This window comes from Cavia porcellus, unplaced genomic scaffold, assembly GCF_034190915.1.
Source record: "Cavia porcellus strain 051 isolate PalLab524CR breed Dunkin Hartley unplaced genomic scaffold, mCavPor4.1 scaffold_9, whole genome shotgun sequence".
NCBI lineage: Eukaryota > Metazoa > Chordata > Mammalia > Rodentia > Caviidae > Cavia > Cavia porcellus.
The window spans coordinates 5,728,688-5,745,521 of record NW_026947492.1 but is presented as its reverse complement, the minus strand read 5'-3'; the positions used below and the strand labels follow the sequence as shown (position 1 = coordinate 5,745,521).

Here is a 16,834-nt window from a genome sequence, read left to right as displayed (position 1 = left end):
CGGAGAAGAGTGCCAGGTGGAAGGCCCAGGAATGCTTCCATGTAGACAGCCAGACAGCACAGAGTTCCTCTAACAGGGCACCACTGGTGCACTTGCCCTCTGAGTCCAGGAGCACTGGCCACCGCTCCAATGGGGCTTCAGGAAGCTGCCGCCACCACTGAGGCCACTGCTATTAGCTTGAGGCACTCAGAGCTGGCCAGCAGATGCCAATCACCACTGCCAACTTGATGCTTCTGGCATGTTGCCAGTAGAAAAGGGCCAGCAGCACAAGAAGTGGTCATGGACTGGTAAAATCAAGTTCTGATTCAGAACCGTGGATGAGAGAGCATGGCTTCCTGCTTTTTGCTGGCTGGTTTCCAGCTTTTGCAGAATATTTGGAGGCAGGTATGATGGGTCTTAAGCCAGTTACCACCACAGTGGCCACTAGATGCCTGTTCTCTTCTTACCAATGAAATTCCACTGAAAATACACACTCAGCTCTGAAGTGGATATTTTAAAGGACTTTATTAGCACATGAACAATCTACAATATACAGTTGTATGTTTGCAAAGCTGCACAGACACACATCTCTTAAGAATCGTTGAGGTATTTCATCGTAGAGTTGAGAATTTCCAACCCATGAAGCTCTCTCAGTTGAGCAGTGAACCTGTAATTGGACCACAAAATCCAGGTCATAAAGGCCATGCTGCAGAGTCATCTAGCTCCCGCTGGACAGAAGCCGGCTGAGAACATCAGCCTCATCACGCTGAGTGGACAGGGAAAGCGGCTGTGGTACTGGGGATGCTAAAGATCAAGGGGTAAGTAAGTCTCTCGGGGAGACCACAAAACACTGGAAACACTCTTTCTGCAAGTGGCAGGTGTGACAGGATGATCAGAGGGGACTGTGCCCTCGGGGAACTCCCCAGCAGGTTGCCACTTTGAGCTCATGTTCGCTACAGTGCCTTGCTTTCTGGGGAAGAAAGATTTTTATCTGTTCCTTCCATTTGATCATTAGACAGAGTTTGAAAGGATCTCAGGTGCCATCCAAGCCAGCCCAGTTCTACAGAGAAGGAATCAGAGGTACATAGATAGCTGTGAGGAAGAAGCCATTCTCTCCCCATCCCCAAAGGCACCCCTGTCTGTGCCAGGCTTCGTGGCTTAGCACAGGCGTCTTCCAGAAGCACGCTCAGTGCAGTGTTAGAATAGGACCAGGGCAAAGCAGGAATGCGACCGAAAAGAGAGGCAGTGCACAGAGTTCAAGCTAAGATCTCTTGCCCCGCGTTGCTGGGTGGCCCAGACACGCTGTTCTGCGTCTCCATTCTGTTTTCAGTTACTCTCTCTGGCAAATGTTACCCTCTCTGGACATGCTTGCATTTGTTTAGACACAGGTAGGCATACACACACACAAAGGGAAATAAAACAAGCTTGGTCTATTTCCGGAAAAAGTAAAAAAAGGAGAAAAGATTAAGTAGCTGGATTTCAAAGGTCCACATGCTTAGTCCGCAGCCCACAGCACTCTTGGGAGGTGGGGCCTGTGGGAATCTGTGCTCCTGTGGGCATGTGCGTGAAGGCGGTGTGAGACCCTGGCCCCCTCCTGTCGCACAGGTGGCCACAGTGTACCTGGGCTCGGCTGTGCACAGCTTCCCCAGAGCGATGCCCGCGTTCAGCTGCACGGCTGTCCTCTGTGAGTCGCCACCCGCTAGCTTTAACAGGACTTGCACAAGGTCCGTCTTCAGCATGGAGGACGCAATACTGGGCACCTCCATGCAGTTGCCGAGGCAGAGGGCAGCATTACCCATCAGGATCTCATCCTCTGAGCTGAGCAGGTTCAGCAGAACACTGAACTCTACAAGGAAAGGAGCACAAGCACCAGTTTCTCTCAATCCCCTAATAGGAGACCAGCAAAGGGCACGAGGGGGGTGGGACCTACTGGAAAATGCCAAGCTTCCCCAGAGACTCTGGGAAGGGTGCACTGATGCATTCAACAAGTACTCCTGAGGGCTGCGATGCTCGTCAGCTCTGCCCTGTTTCTGCATTACTCAGGTGCCCAGAATAGCGGCTAGCACAACACAGCTGCTGCATGAATAAGCCCGATGTGCCCAACCGGTCTGTGTCTAAAAGGCCCGATGCCCCACCACAGTGAGAGATCCGACCTGGCCCCTGAGTTGAGGCAGTTAGCCAGCATCCTGTATTTGCCCAGAAGAAAGGTTTCTGTCCCGTGGCAGGACCCCTCTCACTCACCATCCGGGGAAGTGTTAGGGCTGCCTCACTGAGAAGCCCTGCTCTAAGTAACTGTAGCTGATGTAAGTTAATAGTTAGGCTCGGATTCCTGTATTCCCTTTGTTCACTAAAGGTCGAGGTAGTCCCCCCCCCCACCTTCCCTCTTTGAATGCAGAGTTGAGGCTAAGTCAGGTTAAGTACATTGGTATAGAAATATTCCCCAGCCTGGCCCCGTTATCTTTGAGCTGTCTGTCGGCTGGGCCTCCCGAGCAGGCACTGTACCTGTGCACAGCCAAAAGGCCAATGAAACACCCCCCATCCAGAGGAGTGCTGCACCTCACTCTGTAAACAGTGCGGAGGTCTCAGGTCTCAGGGAGGCAAAAAGCCCTCACGCTAAGCCCCTCCTCACTCCACAGCCAGCTTCCCTCTCCCGTTTCCAGGAAGACTGCCCTCTGGAATGCAGGTGCCTGTCCTGAAATTGTCACTTACTTTTATCCAGTCTTACTATTTCTTCCCGAGCGTCACAGCAGGTATTTGTGCAGATAGCTAGGATCTTTATGGCATAATGTGATGCAGTCTGGCCTCCTGTCTAGAATGCAGAATGCAATCAGAAAAGTACCATCAATGCACTGACATTTCTTGACCAGAAGCCACAATGAGAGGTCAAAACAGAACCAGTGGCTTTAGGAATTTCTGAAAGACAATTTCAATGGCTGCCTGATAAGCAGGACTGGCCCCTTCAGGGAGGCAATGTTCCTAACCCCATCAACACAGCGTACCCCAGCTAGGAACGCAGGCCTGTTGTGTTTAACTGACACCCGGGAAGGCTCTGGGTGAGTGGCTGAGAGGAGATGGATGCTGTCAGTGGCAGATCTACCAAAAGGGGAGGAAACAGGACTCCTATGTCACTTCACTTTTTGAGAAAGGGCTGATAGGCTAAGGCTGTTAGGCAGATAGTGCTGTGTGAGAATTTCAGGAACCTGCATCACTGTAAGAGGTGACAGCTGTCAAGCCACCCTTAAAAATACCCATGGAGGTCTTTAAAATGAAGGTTGTGTTTGTGAGCATACACACACAATGATTTGTGTCTACCTGCAATCAGCAGCCTCTGGCAGGGTTACAAAAGTTGTGTGGAGGGAAAGACTGTCACTACGCAAGTGACAACCGAAATTCAGACCTACCCCCCTGGCCCCTCAACACTCCTGCCTCAGCAGCACCCTCCGCCTCTTGAGAGCACACTCTGTCCCCTGTTCAGCCCGAGATTTTGTGTCACTATCATGACACAGATAAGCTGGCCTCACTGGGCACATACTTCTCCGTGTGATGCAGAGATCAGCAGCCTAGTAACTCACTCTGCCCTTCCGGGAGAAGCTGGTCACCGTCTCAGCTTCCACGGGGGGAAAAGTCCAACTTCCTTCCATCACACTGCGGCCCTGCCGCCTCCTTAGCTCATGAATGGAGTTAGAGCCCAACTCTGCATAACTACTCAGCACTGTGAGTCCATGAACAAAATAATTGGCCCAAGAAACTTTGCTGAGAGCTATTCAAACCATTTTGTTTAAGGTTGGAGGCTGGACGCCTTACAGTGAAGCGTGAAAGGTAAGCAGTTTCTACAGATCTAAACAGCAGTCTGCTTATGCATTCAACAGTCTCATGCTGATGTTCAGCACACGGCCTGGGTGAACAGGTAGAAAGGAACCTCCATCCTGCAAGTGTAAAATCTGGCGGGGGCGACATAGTGGCACGTGGACTGAACCAAAGAGACCTCAATTCTGTTACCTGAACAAAAGAGAAGACGCCTGGAAATTCAAGAGGCGGTAAGCAGCGAAGGTGTTTTACCTTCAGGAATTTAATCATCTTCCTCACCACTCCCGCTCTCACGGCCTCCTTGATGGTTTTCTGAGAGCAGGAAAGGGTCCGGCTCAGAACACCAGCAGCTCTCTGAGTGAAACAGACAGAGGATGCTTCAGCGCCATCTGAAATTTCTAAAATTGCCAGAAATGCTGGTGACCTTTCAATTTAACAAGGCATTTGGTGAGGCAGAGCGATCATTAGTATCGCAGGTGAAAGCTGTCTTGATCCTCAAAGCAGCAATGGCCAAGTGACACACAGTAAGCGCGGTTCTTTTTAATAAACCTGCTTGGCGGGCAATTACAAGGGCGGAAAACATTGCTCGCCCCCACCCCTCAGGGGGTCCAGTTTATTTCAGCTTTCCATGAGACCAGCTAGCCCACCCCAGACAAGAAGATCCTCGCCGATACCCCCCAGAGTTCTGCTGTCAGCAGGCCCTTCGTTAGGGGATGTTCTGCCTCCTCAATCGATTCTCAGTCTTTTAACTTCCATTTAGCTTTATAAATCTCTCTCCTTTTGTTCTGCTTTCTGGCAGGTTTCATTTACTTTATTTCCTAGTTCGCCCTTATTATTTTTTTTTAATAACAGCAAGCATTCACTGCTTTAACTGACTTGAATCTTTCCCAGGAGGCAATGACATTTTTTCCTTTCCACTTTTCCTTCCTATGTCTACTTCTTTTGGGTCAGTTTTTCTGTTTATGTGTTGTCACTCCTGTTTTCAGTGGTTACAGAGATGAACAGGTTTCACTGTGGCAGATTCGTGCCTGCACGCAACATACTTTGATCATTTTCATGCCTTTCACTACCCTCTTGCTGCACCGGCCCCCCACTGTCTCACAGCTTTTGGGGGTTCCGGTACACATACATGGCTCTTCACATCCCTCTCATCACCGGCCCTGACACTTTCTCCGCCCAGCTCTTCTTTCCTTCCTTTGTGTAGTAACACTCTGCCTTCTGTGTTATCGCCATGCTCTTTAGTCTGCATATTAGGGACACTATATGATATTCATCTTTCTACGTCTGGCTTATTTCACTTAACATGATGGTTTCCAGAAGCATATCCCTTTCCCCGCTAATGACAGCACATTTTCTTCCTTATGGCTGAATAATGCTCCACTGTTATATATTCATCTAGTCATAGACACCTGGGCTGGCTCTGCAGGTGGGTTGGGAATTGTGCCAAGATAAGCATGAGCGTGGAGACATCCCTTTGGTACACCCTAATTATACTGGGTCTATACCAGGGAATAATATCACTGCATCAAATCGTAACTGTTTAAAATTTTTGAAGAACTTCCATACTGATTTCCACCAGCAATGTAGAAGGCTCCTTTTGCCTTCCATCCTTGCCAGTATTTACTGTTTTGTATTCTTGATGATGGTCGTGCTGACTGGAGACAGAATCTCCACGTAGTTTTGATTTGCATCCCCTCAGCGGGTAAAGATGTTGAACAGGTTTTCAAATGCTTATTGGCCATCTGTACTTCTTTTGAGAAGTGTCCATTCAATTCATTTGCTCACTTACTGAGTGGGCTATTTGATTCTGTGGTGTTCTTGATGTATTTTAGATATTAATCCTGCCAGAGAAGTAGCTACTAAAGATGTTTTTCCCATCCTATAGACTGTCTCTTTTCTCTATTTTTCCCTTGTTGTGCAGAAACTTTTTAACTTGACGTAGTTTTACTTGTTGATTTTTGCTGCTGGTTTATCCTAGCTTGTTCAGGCCTTTTATTGTAAGGGGGTGCTGGAGGGTGTGGAGGTCTTGTTCACATTAACTGAGAAGACTGTGTGATTTTTATCTTGCATATTTATCCTGGATTCAATCTATATCCCTTATGTGGTGTATGATACTTACTTGCCTATGTTGAAACACCCTTGGATTCCTAGAATGAAATCAGCTTGATCAAGCTGTATGATCTTTTCAATGTGTGGTGGATTTGGTTTGGTTTTAGTAAGGATGTTTACATCCATGTTTATCAAGGATATTGGTCCCTAATTTTCTTTTTTTGCTGTGTCCTTGTCTAGTTCTGGCATCAAGGTGATTTTGGCCTCATAGAATGAGGCTGGGAATATTCTCTCTCTTTCCATTTCGTGTAATAGTTTGAGGAGCTAGTATTAATTTTTCTGTAAATGTGTGGCAAAACTCAGCCATGAACCCGTCTGGTCCTAGGTTTTTCTTTGCTGGGAGACTTTTTATTATTGTTTTAATCTCATTGCTTGTTATTCTGTTTAGGTTTTCTATATTTTCTTGGTTTATTTTTGATAGGCTATATGTGTTTAAAAATTAATACATTTTGTCTAGATTATCCAATTTATTAGAATATAGGTTTTGAAAGTAGTCCCTAATAATCCTTTGGATTTTAGTGGCATCTGTTGTGACATGTCCTTATTCATTTCTGATTGTACTGATTTGAGTCATCTCTCTTTTGATTAATTTGTCTAAGGGTTAATTGGTCCTGTTTCTCTTTTGATCCTATGTATTGCTCTTTTAGTCCCTATATTATTCGTTTCAATTTTGATCTTATTTCTTTCCTTCTGGTGGGATTTTTCCTTCCTTGCCTGGGATTTGTTCTTGTTTTTCTAAGGCTTGGAGATATATAGTTAGGTTATTTGAGGTCTTTATGTTGTTTTGATATAGGCATTCATACCTATAAACTTTCCTTTTAGAACTGCTTTTCCAGAATTCCAAAGATTCTGATATGTCGTACTTCCATTTTCATTTGAACCTAGACATTTTTAAATTTTCTCTCTGATTTCTTCATTGACCCACTGATCATTTAAAAGGTAACTGTTCAGTTTCCATATGTTTCTATATTTTCTGTTTTCTCTTGCTGTTGAGTTCTAATTTCATACCATTCTGACCTGGCAAACTGCAAGAAATGATTTCAATAATTCTGTACTTGTTAAGGCTTGGTTTATAAAGGCTTAAAATATTATCTATTTGGCAAATGTTCTGTGAGATACTGAGAATGTGCTTTGTGGATATCTGCTAAGTCCATTTTATCTATAATGAAGTTTAGATAGCTATAATGTAGTTTAGAAACTCTGATGCTTCTTTGCTGATCTGAATGACCTAACTATTGGTGAGAGGTACTTATGTCACCACTGTTATTGGATTGGAACCTATGTTTCTCCTTATGTTGAGTAGTGTTTATTCTATGAATTGGCATATCAATGTTTGATATGTAAATATTAACAATTTTTATGTATTCTTGGTGGATTGTGCCCTTTACCAATACATCCTGGACTTCTTTTCCTTATCTGACTTTGTCTTGAAGTCTGTGTTGCCAAATATGATAACTATAATAGTTATCCAGATAACACTGCTGTTTGCTTTTGGTTTCATTTGCTTGGGATTCTGTTCCTCCTCCCCTTTCGTTTTTGGGTTTAACAGGTTGTTTTCTTCCATCCAAGTGGGAAAAAGTTGGGTCTTTGTTTTGTTTTGTTTGCAGTTCTGCGCAATGAATCCTTGGGCTTCTCAATGAGCTACGTCCACAGGCCCTACACCAGATGGACTTTTTTGTTGTTGTTTTTGAGACAAGGTCTCACTAACTTATTTAGTAGCCTAGGCTTGGCTCAAACTTGCAGTCCTTCTGTTGCAGCCTCCCAAAGTGCTGGGCTTATAAACATGAGTCACCACACCTGGCTGGATCTCGAGTCTAATCCAATCTGCAAGTCTGTGCTTTTTGATTGGAGAATGAAAACCATTTACATTCAGGGTTATTATAGGAAGGCATGCACTTGTTCCTGTCACGTTTGTTGTTTTTCTAATGTTGTATTCTTTCCTAATTTTAAATAGCTGAACTATCCTTCCTCTTCTGTGTGCAGGATTCCTTGAAGTATCTTCTGCAATACCGGCTTAGTCGTGAACTTCTTTAGTGCATGCTGATCTTGGAAGGTCTTTATTGTTCTTTCAGTTGTGAAGGATAACTTTGCTGAACTTGGTAAGTTAGCTGGATGGTTACTTTTTCTCAAGGTTACAACTACACTTTTCCATGCCCTTCTGGCCATTAGAAATGTGAAGTTATTCTGATGTGTTTACCTCTTTCAGTGACTTGGTATTTTTCTCTTACAACTTTCAATAGTCTTATTTTGTACTCTTCACATTTAAGCTACAGCGTTACTTGGGGAGGTTCCTTTCTTGTCATGCCCATTTGGGGTTCTAAGTGGCCCCACTACCTGTTATCTATCTTTTCAAAAACTTGGGCAATTTTTTACTATTACATTAAATAGATTTCTATAGCATTATTTTGTACCTCAAAACTCTCTTCTACACTGAAAAATCTGAAGTTTGGTCTTTTAACTGTGTCTTACTGCTTCTGAATGTTTTGTCATTAATTTATTATTTTTTTGGAGTCTGTGTACACTAATTTCTCAACTTTATCTTCAACTCCTGTGACTCTGTCTTCTGCATGGCCACATATATTGGTGAGGCTTAACTCTGATTTTTTTTTTTTTTTAAATTCACACATCCTTATTTTGGTAAAAGAGATTACTTTCCTCTTTCTCCTCCTTCAAGTCCACTGAATTTTTGATTTGATATAGTGTGCTTTACACTTCCAGAATTTCTGATTGGTTCCTCTTGAGAATCTCTCTCTCTCTCTCTCTGGAACTGGAACTGCTCCTTCATATCATGCATTGCCCTCCTAAATTTATCTATTTATTTATTTGTGTACCCTGAAGTCATGACTCACTTTATAAACCGGTCTTTGAATTCTGTGCTATTTCATGTATTTCAATACTTTTGCATTCAGTTACTGACAAGTTGTGGAAATTTGGAGGACTCGTGTTGCCTTGTTTTTTTGTATTTCTTACGTTTCTATATTGAGATTTTTGCATCTGTTGGGATGGATACCTCGTCCACTTTTACTTAAAGCTTCTCAGCACACAGTCATCATTCCAGGGCTCAGTCCCCAGCACCACTCGGAAATGAGACAACAAACTGCAGTAATGTGGATGATACAAAGACAAACCAGACACGGATGTGCAATAAAAACCACTAAGTTTAACTGAACTACCGGGGGTGGAGAAAGAGAAAATGGAAGAAGAAACAAAATTTTAAAAAGAAAGAAAAGGATGATGAGAAGGGGGAAATGAAATTAAAATTTAAAAAATAAAAAGAATTTGGTAAAAGAGAAAAAAGAAAAAGAAGGAAAACAGGAAGAAAAAAAGCAAAAGAAGAAAAAGAAAAATGAGTTTTAAAAAACTCCTTCAGGCAGAGGTGTCTGGGCTGGTAGTTTCTTTCCGGGACTGTAGTACTGAAATCCATCATGTATGGGGAAAGGTAGCAAATCACAGCAGATCCTGTTGTCTCCACACTCACTTTTTGCTGTATTTATGCTGAGTCCCGCGTTAGCTTTCCCGTTTGCCACTTGGCAGGACCAGTCGATGGCACACTGTCTGCCTCAGCACTGCATTGACTCCAGAGGTTTTAAGGGGTTTTTGTCTTGTTTTCTTTTGTCTTTTACTCGTTGGTGCCCTTCTGTGTACCACGAGTCTCTACCCCTAACTAGCTTTGCAGACTGTGGGCTGCAAAGGCCTCTGTCCAGACACCCAGGGATATGGCCAATGTCCAAGCAGAGCCCCATCACTGATCACACTGGTAGGTGAGGAAAGCAAATACGTACTGAGCTCTGTACTGGGAGGAGCACCGAGGAGAGCCAAGCAGCACACTGGACACGATCCCAGCACTTTCCGACACAGAGCCCCTCAGACCACTGTATCTTCCACAGCCTGAGCTCACAGAAGCTTGAAGTTCTCAGGGAGTCTTGTTACTAGCCCTCTGCCTCTCTGAACTGTCTCCTAAGTCCATCCGCCACCTAGTCACTATGGTAGGGGGACCACAGAGACCCTGAAGTACAGTTGTTCTGTAACTTCTGATTTCCTAGAGTATCTTAGTGATAAACCACCAACTCTTTCTCAAAGCATCTCTTTATTTATTACTCCCAAATACGGCGAGCACTGCAGTGGATTTCTTTTCCAAAGCTAGCCCACTACGTGGAGGGAGTCGGTCTCAGGATAAATCCTACACTGCACTTTTTGCTTACACAATCATATTTTTTCCCTGGGGCTGGCACTGCTGGTGCACTGTTTATCACAGAGGCTGGGCTTCTCTGAATTTACCTTGTGCTTTGTTCTTTTGTGTTATTTTGTTTCTCCACAAATTTTTAGCATTCCTGTTGGTCCTTTCTTGAAATCCAAAAACTCTTTTCCTCTTTATCCTTCTAAGTAATTGCTTTCTACTTGTCTCAATTCCAGACCCCAGAGGAGCTCTGATTTGTTGCCAGCTTTTCTATACTGCCATTTTTGTTCTCTTTTTATCTAGGTTTTTCTACTGTGTGGTGACTTCCCTGAAATGTCTTGTGACCCTTAGCTGTTTAATCGTTTAAGAAAAAAAGCAAGAAAGATGTGTTTGGTAGGCTGTACTGATGAGAAGTTCGTGTGAAGTGGCAGTTTGAGAGGTGGTACCTCTACAAATACCAGACAGAGATTTTTTTCCCTCTGATCTTTCAATTTGTTTATGCAATGAATCCTATACTTTTTGTCATGGTCCTAAATAAACAAAAGGAGAAGAGAAAAAATGCTCTGACTTTATGCTTGGAGGCAGCTTGTCAAATCCAGCCCACCCACCTCATCCCTGTGTTCTCTGTGGCTCCTACGCTTGTGAAGTATCAATCCTCTCCAGGGTACTACAAAGCAATTTGTGTCACCTCCTAGCCAAGTCCCCTCCGTGCTCTGCACGAAGGGCTTTTCAGCCCTGTCTCATTTCCACTCTTGCAATTTTCCTCCACCTTCTAGAAATGCATTATGATTACTGATCCATTGGGAACCTCTTGTCTGTACACGTGGTCAGTGTGAATTTTTCTATTCCCAATGCCTTTAATTTCATTTTACTCAGGTCTCCAGAAGGACAGGGATGAACCTGCTCATTACTATATTGTCGCTCTCATTGCCCTAGCCAGCTTCATACATATCTTACAATTCTGCTATAGCTGACACTTTCAGACCCAAGACAGTGGACACTGTCCAACCCAAAGACCACATTCTCGTGCTAAATGTACTGCTCTTCTCAGCAAGGTGGGCAGCACCTAACAGGAACACATGTGGCCATCTGGCCCAAAAGCTTCCCCGACGTGCTGCTGACCTAGAATAGCCCTAGAATATTGGTGCTTGCTATGGTGAAGGGCACAAGCATCTTCTAAAGAAGTGATCAAAGCAATGATGCCGATCTTAAAAATGCATATACACTTAGAATTTCTGACACAATTACATAAGGTTGCAGGGAACCTGAAGACCTATCACACTTCATGAAGCTTGGGTTAAAATCTTTGCACTATAATGATGTTTGGTAGTGCTGGCCTTAAGCAAAATTGGATTTGATGTGACCTTGATTGTTTTTATAGGTTTTAGGCTCTGCCGTAAAAGGCAGAAAAACAGGGTGATCAGCAATGAGAGTGAAGAAGACACATCCAGGGATGAAGGCAAACAGCCTCTTGAATCATATTATTCAAGTACTGAAGCACTTGCTAACCATAGGCTTAAATTTTCTTACCCAACTAAAGTTTTCTTCTGTTCTCTCTGTGAATTTGTTCACTTATTTTTCTAAGTTTGCTTCAATCTCATAAGCAGAATGAAGAAAGTCATTCCTGCATGTGTCTCCAAAGGGGCCAAGACTTGTATGCATAAATCATCTTCAGGATAACTGGCTTCAAATCATGACCCTAGTTTTTTGACAATGGAAAAAAGGAATACTAGGTACAATCTTTTGTCCAATCTGCACAGGATCTCTTGGAATGAGACAAATCAAGTGGATTACACTGCACCCGCTGGTCAGATTTCAGTCAGCCCAAAAAAGAGATTTCAAACTTAGGTTCTTGAACTCTACAGGGTCCACAGATGAGCACTAGGGAAAGGTCACCCAATCCCCAAATTGTAAGCAAATCAGTGTTTTTGTGCTTGTGAGCATTATTCTGAGGACTATATCCCCACCATACCACCAAGAATCCGCAGATTATCAAAGGTAGCAACTGCCAAAAGGTTAAGACCCCCCTACAGGAAAATGAAAGAAGAATAGAAACGAGGATGCTGACTCCAGACATCCCTGAAAAACTTACTGTTAGGATGCCCCCATCCTGGCTGTTCAGTAAAGACAGGCACCTTCTGCTCAGCTCCATAGCCCACACCTACAACCACCAGGAAAAGGGAGAAGGAAAGTTTAATGTCCATGATTGAAACCCTCTGTGAAGCTTCTTCTGAGCAAACAAACAGAACTACTCACTCCCACAGTCTGTCCAGATTTTTTCCACAAACCTTCTTTTATCATTCCTGTTGTGTTCCATCTCTATCTCCTCTAACTGTGTCAATACTTCCATAACAGAGGCCATATTTAATTTGACTCCATAAACATTGCCCCTGGTGTTCTGTTGAGCACACCCTGGACATGCAGGCAGCTTTCTGAAGTAATATGTGATTGATTCATCTTGTCCTTAGCAGACAGAAGTGACACAATGTCCCTCCAGGTCTCCCCATCCCCACTGCTGGTGCCCAAGACTACATTCTGGGTGCAATTATATGCAGCTGGATGTGTTCAAGTTGTTTCAGGGCAGCAGGAAGAGAGGTAAGAGCGCCCGTACCTCTGAGCTGAAGGGGACCTGAAGACACAGGTTCATCACGAGTCCCAGGAGCGTGTATGTGATCTCTCTGTAGAGGTCCCTGTCATCTTCACACTTGGCCTTGGACAGAAAACCAAATAATCAATTACTTTGCTGCCTTGTGAATTTCATGGCCATCCCCTCCCTTGAATAAGGCCACAGAGATACCCAGATTCCCTAATTTTTCAGTGTCATGGATTTAAGTGATTGGGAAGTACACAGATCAGTTCCATGAGTCAGTGTTCATCTAGAAGACATGAACAGAGTCTCTGGGATCTTTGTGAGGGTTCTCTGCCTCTTCCTAGCCCAAGTGAGCTGCTGAAATGGATGATCAAGGTAGCTCCCCCCCAAAACTTCACAATCCCTCCAGGGTGGGGAAAGACTTGGTCTGGAAGGTTCTTTAAGGCCCGAAGCCCATAAACATCTATGATTACAGAACAGATAACCACCTGGCTTCTGCACTGTAAGAAACAGAACTTTTAGAAAAGCCAGATAATTAAAGAGTTAATGTCCCAAAAAGAGGCTAAAAGGCAAAAATTGAGTAGAAAATCTAACAATACCAGCAGGCTCAAACAGGCGTCCCCAAATTCTTCACAGGCTGCCATGTGTCTTCGGGAAGCAGCGTCAGCACTGAGGTTTCCCATGATGGCAATACACCTGCTGAGTGCTGAGGAATCGGTTACCATGGGATCTCTCTTCTACAGTGAGAGAAAAGAAATAAAAGCCTCAGGAAACAGGTAAATGATGCCAGAGGGATCTCTAGGAGTGGTCTTCACTCAACAAAAGGCTGGAAACCGGTGAGCTTAATGTCACTGGGAGACATCAACGGGGTCCCCCTGGCAACGGGACAAAGCACACAGGAGTGGACCCAATAGGGTGTTGGCTCTTCCACCAACTAGCCGTGATCCTGGGTAAGCCCCTTCCCTTCTCAGAGCTCCATTTTCACAGCTGTGAAGTTCCTGAGTGTGGTTATGCTCCCTAGGTGAGCACAGCATGGTCCCCGGAAGGACTCTTACTGTCCTGCATCTCATCAGTAGCAGCTGCTATACCGTCCCCCTGACAGGGGTGAAGAGATTTTGTACAGAAGGGGACCAATGGCGACTGACAATCTCTCCCCCTTTGATCTAAGATGCAGTTCACACCAGCTTTTTTCCTTATAACCAGCCCCATTCCTGTGCCACCTCCACCTGAGAATTATGTAAATTCCACCTGTCAATAAACGATTAATCAACCTGAGAGGCAACAAGGGTTCTGCGGTGGAAACCATGTCTAAACAACTGTGCCAGCTCCCTGCATGTCTGCCAGAGAGGACAGAAGTGAGGATTTGCTCACCAGAACACCTGTGAGTATGGGGAGAACACCTGGAAGGTTGGCCTGGAACCAGACTTGGAATCTGTCAAGAAAATGTCAGCCAGGATTATCTGCACATGGCACAAGTGATAACATAAATACAGCGTCTTGAGTAACTAACAGTTATGAACGGGGCCTGTGTGATTTACAGCAGGAGTGGACAGTTCATTCTGACCTTTCTCTCATCTGAAGTTTATAATACGGCTTTAGTTTTTCCAAGTCTAGAGAATGTCTTTAATACTCAGTGATAGATCTCGGGCGGCAGCTGTTTTAAGCAGAAGTTGCTGGAATCCCCAGTCCTCTTCTGAGCCGACTCTACAACCTTCTCTCGTGTGTGTGCTGTCCAAGTACCCAGCTGCACACACATCTGCACGGGACAGAGCAGCAGTCCACACTTCCTGCCCGTGCCAGCTGGCTGATTGTCTAGAGCACAAGCCACTCCCCATTAATAACTGTTTCTAGGCCTCTAAAGTTTGTAAGGACATTTTTAAAAAAAAAAAAAAAACATGCTTTTTAAAAAAATCTTAAGAATTATAAAAGTCTAAGTACTTTACTGTCTTTCCTGACAGTTAAGCAAAACTTTAACACCAAATCCAGGGCAGGAAGAGAGGCATCCCTGCAGCGCCGCAGGCAAGCCCGGGTTACATTCCATTGCTCATTCACTGTTGCTAATTCACCAAGAACTCGGTAGGTACTAGATAAGAGGAGTTTACTGACACATAGCAGGTGTGCTGCCTATGCAAGACAATGTTTTTAAGTAGTCATTACTCAGTGTCTGCTAGGGATCAGTTCCAGGAACCCCCTGGCTACCAAAATTTGTGGACATTCAGTTCCTTTAGGTACAATGTCACAGCATTTGTATAGAGTCTACACACATTCTCTTGCACACTTTAATTCCTGTCTAATCTTTTGATTTCTTACTGTTCCTATACAGTGTCAGTGCTGAAGAGTTCAGGCACTGTATTAAGGAATGAGAAGAAATAAGTCTGTATATGTTCAATAAAGACATATTTTTTTCAGGTTTTCATCTGTGTTTGACTGAATATGCAAAGATACAAAGAGCCCACTGCATGTTACTGATTCCAGACCCAGTAAAAACTGGGGCAGCCTCCACTTGGACTGTCTGAGACAGAGGTGGATGGTCACTGCCTCCAGGCAGGCATCAGTCCTCTCCGAATACAATGAATGCTACGAATATTATGGTGTTCAGTTAGAGACTTTGTCTAGCCTCTCTGCATACTGCACAATTAGAAAATATCAGAAAACTCAACATAGGTGGAAGAACTGTCAATTTCTGGAAGTAAAATCATTACCTTTCTTCTAGAGCTAAGTCTGTGAGCAGTCGAATAGCAGTACTGGCCTTCTTGTCTGAGAAGTCAAGAAATGAGAGCAGTGCTTCCAGAAATCTGAAAAATCCCATAAAATTTTGAGAGTGGGCTGTCACCCAACTACCCATATCCCCAACAATATAACTTTGCAAGGAGTCCAGGAAACAGTTAGCATCCAGGTGAGAGCAGTTAAAAGGGTGGCCTCACCATGCTCTCCTGGGAAGCCCAGCTCGTTGCCTGCCCCAAACAGACAGCCATTGTCCTTTTGGAATGTTTCCACTCTTTAATTGAATTCCCTGGTTAAACAGCTTTAACCAAAGTTTAGTGTTTATTGATTATCAGATATCCCCTTGGAAGTAGTCTCTGGTGCTCTGGCCTCATCAAGTTCATTAAATTAGATGACCTCTAAATGGGGTGCTTACTAATTTACTGATGACTGAAGTGGGAGGGCCCCATAATAAAGTGGGTGATGGAAAAATTTAACAAGATCTCAACAGGCTGCTGAATACATCAGATTAAACTCAGAGTTCTCCACTAAGAGGTGAAAATTCTGTGTCAATAATAGAATTCAGAAACCTGCTTCTGAACTGGTTGAAATGGAAAAGATTTAAGAGTTTTCAGACATTGCAAACACAGTCTGGGCCAATAGTCTGGTGCAGCTGCCAGAAAAGAATGAATGTAACCTCAGGCTGCCCCAGTGGATTTACTGGCACCAGCCAATGGAAGGAGAAAGTAATGTCCAGTATTAAGAATCTACCAGTGCTGAGTACCATGCTCAGTGCTGGCTTCCTGGTCCACTACAGTGACATACGCGTAAGTAATTAAGGAAAATAAATGTGTTAGGCGGTGTGCTAGAAATGGATACATGTTTGGTGGCCCAAGAGCCCAATGTGAAGGAGGCGTAAGGAGCCAGAGAGGAAGAAGGCTTCAATAGTGGACCTCTTGAGAGAGCAGCATTAGCTATTCATTCACTTATTTGTCAAACTGATAACAATAAATGAGCATTGATTGACTGTTTGTCAGGTAATATGGTAGGCTCTGGGGCAACGATAATTAAACAAGTCATGTCCTGTCTTGCAGGGAAGTATGAGGACAGAAAAATCGTGTAAGACAGAAACCCTTGAGGTGCCCTCAGTCCATGGGAACTGAGGGGTCCTTATCGTGAGTGCTCAGGGTATGATGGGGGGACAGAAGGATAAGGCGAGGGAGACAGACAGCCCATGTCATGGTGGGCTTCTGCAGCCTGCCAATAACCCTGTTCTTCAAAGCGTAGTTGGTAGAAGACTTGTGTGGCGGTAGTGGAGGTAGGCACGGATTCTAGGCTGCTGTCTGTCAGTGTTATAGGGAGGAGGCTGCATTTTAACCACATTCTTAGCTGACTAGATTTGGTCTTGAGAATTAGAAAAGTAGTGTTTGACCAGTCAGAGACATTTCAACATCATAAGCAGAGAAATA

The 16,834-nt window shown here is 44.2% G+C and overlaps 1 protein-coding gene across 3 annotated transcripts in view; it reads right to left on the bottom strand.

Moving 5' to 3' along the window:
- Positions 1-485: 485 nt before the first annotated feature.
- Positions 486-16,834, bottom strand: part of Ttc12 (tetratricopeptide repeat domain 12) — a 57,478-nt gene continuing 41,129 nt past the window's right edge. For 2 of the 3 annotated variants that reach the window (XM_023566224.2, XM_063255778.1), the window contains exons 14-22: positions 15,365-15,457; positions 14,034-14,094; positions 13,262-13,399; positions 12,684-12,782; positions 12,165-12,233; positions 3,979-4,140; positions 2,689-2,788; positions 1,600-1,825; positions 486-646 (exon numbers count right to left, since the gene is read on the bottom strand). In XM_023566224.2, the coding sequence (XP_023421992.1) occupies positions 571-646; positions 1,600-1,825; positions 2,689-2,788; positions 3,979-4,140; positions 12,165-12,233; positions 12,684-12,782; positions 13,262-13,399; positions 14,034-14,094; positions 15,365-15,457 (1,024 nt within the window). In that variant the 3' untranslated portion in view covers positions 486-570. The remainder of the gene's footprint in view (positions 647-1,599; positions 1,826-2,688; positions 2,789-3,978; positions 4,141-12,164; positions 12,234-12,683; positions 12,783-13,261; positions 13,400-14,033; positions 14,095-15,364; positions 15,458-16,834) is intronic. The other variant, XM_003472687.5, reaches the window with a different exon arrangement.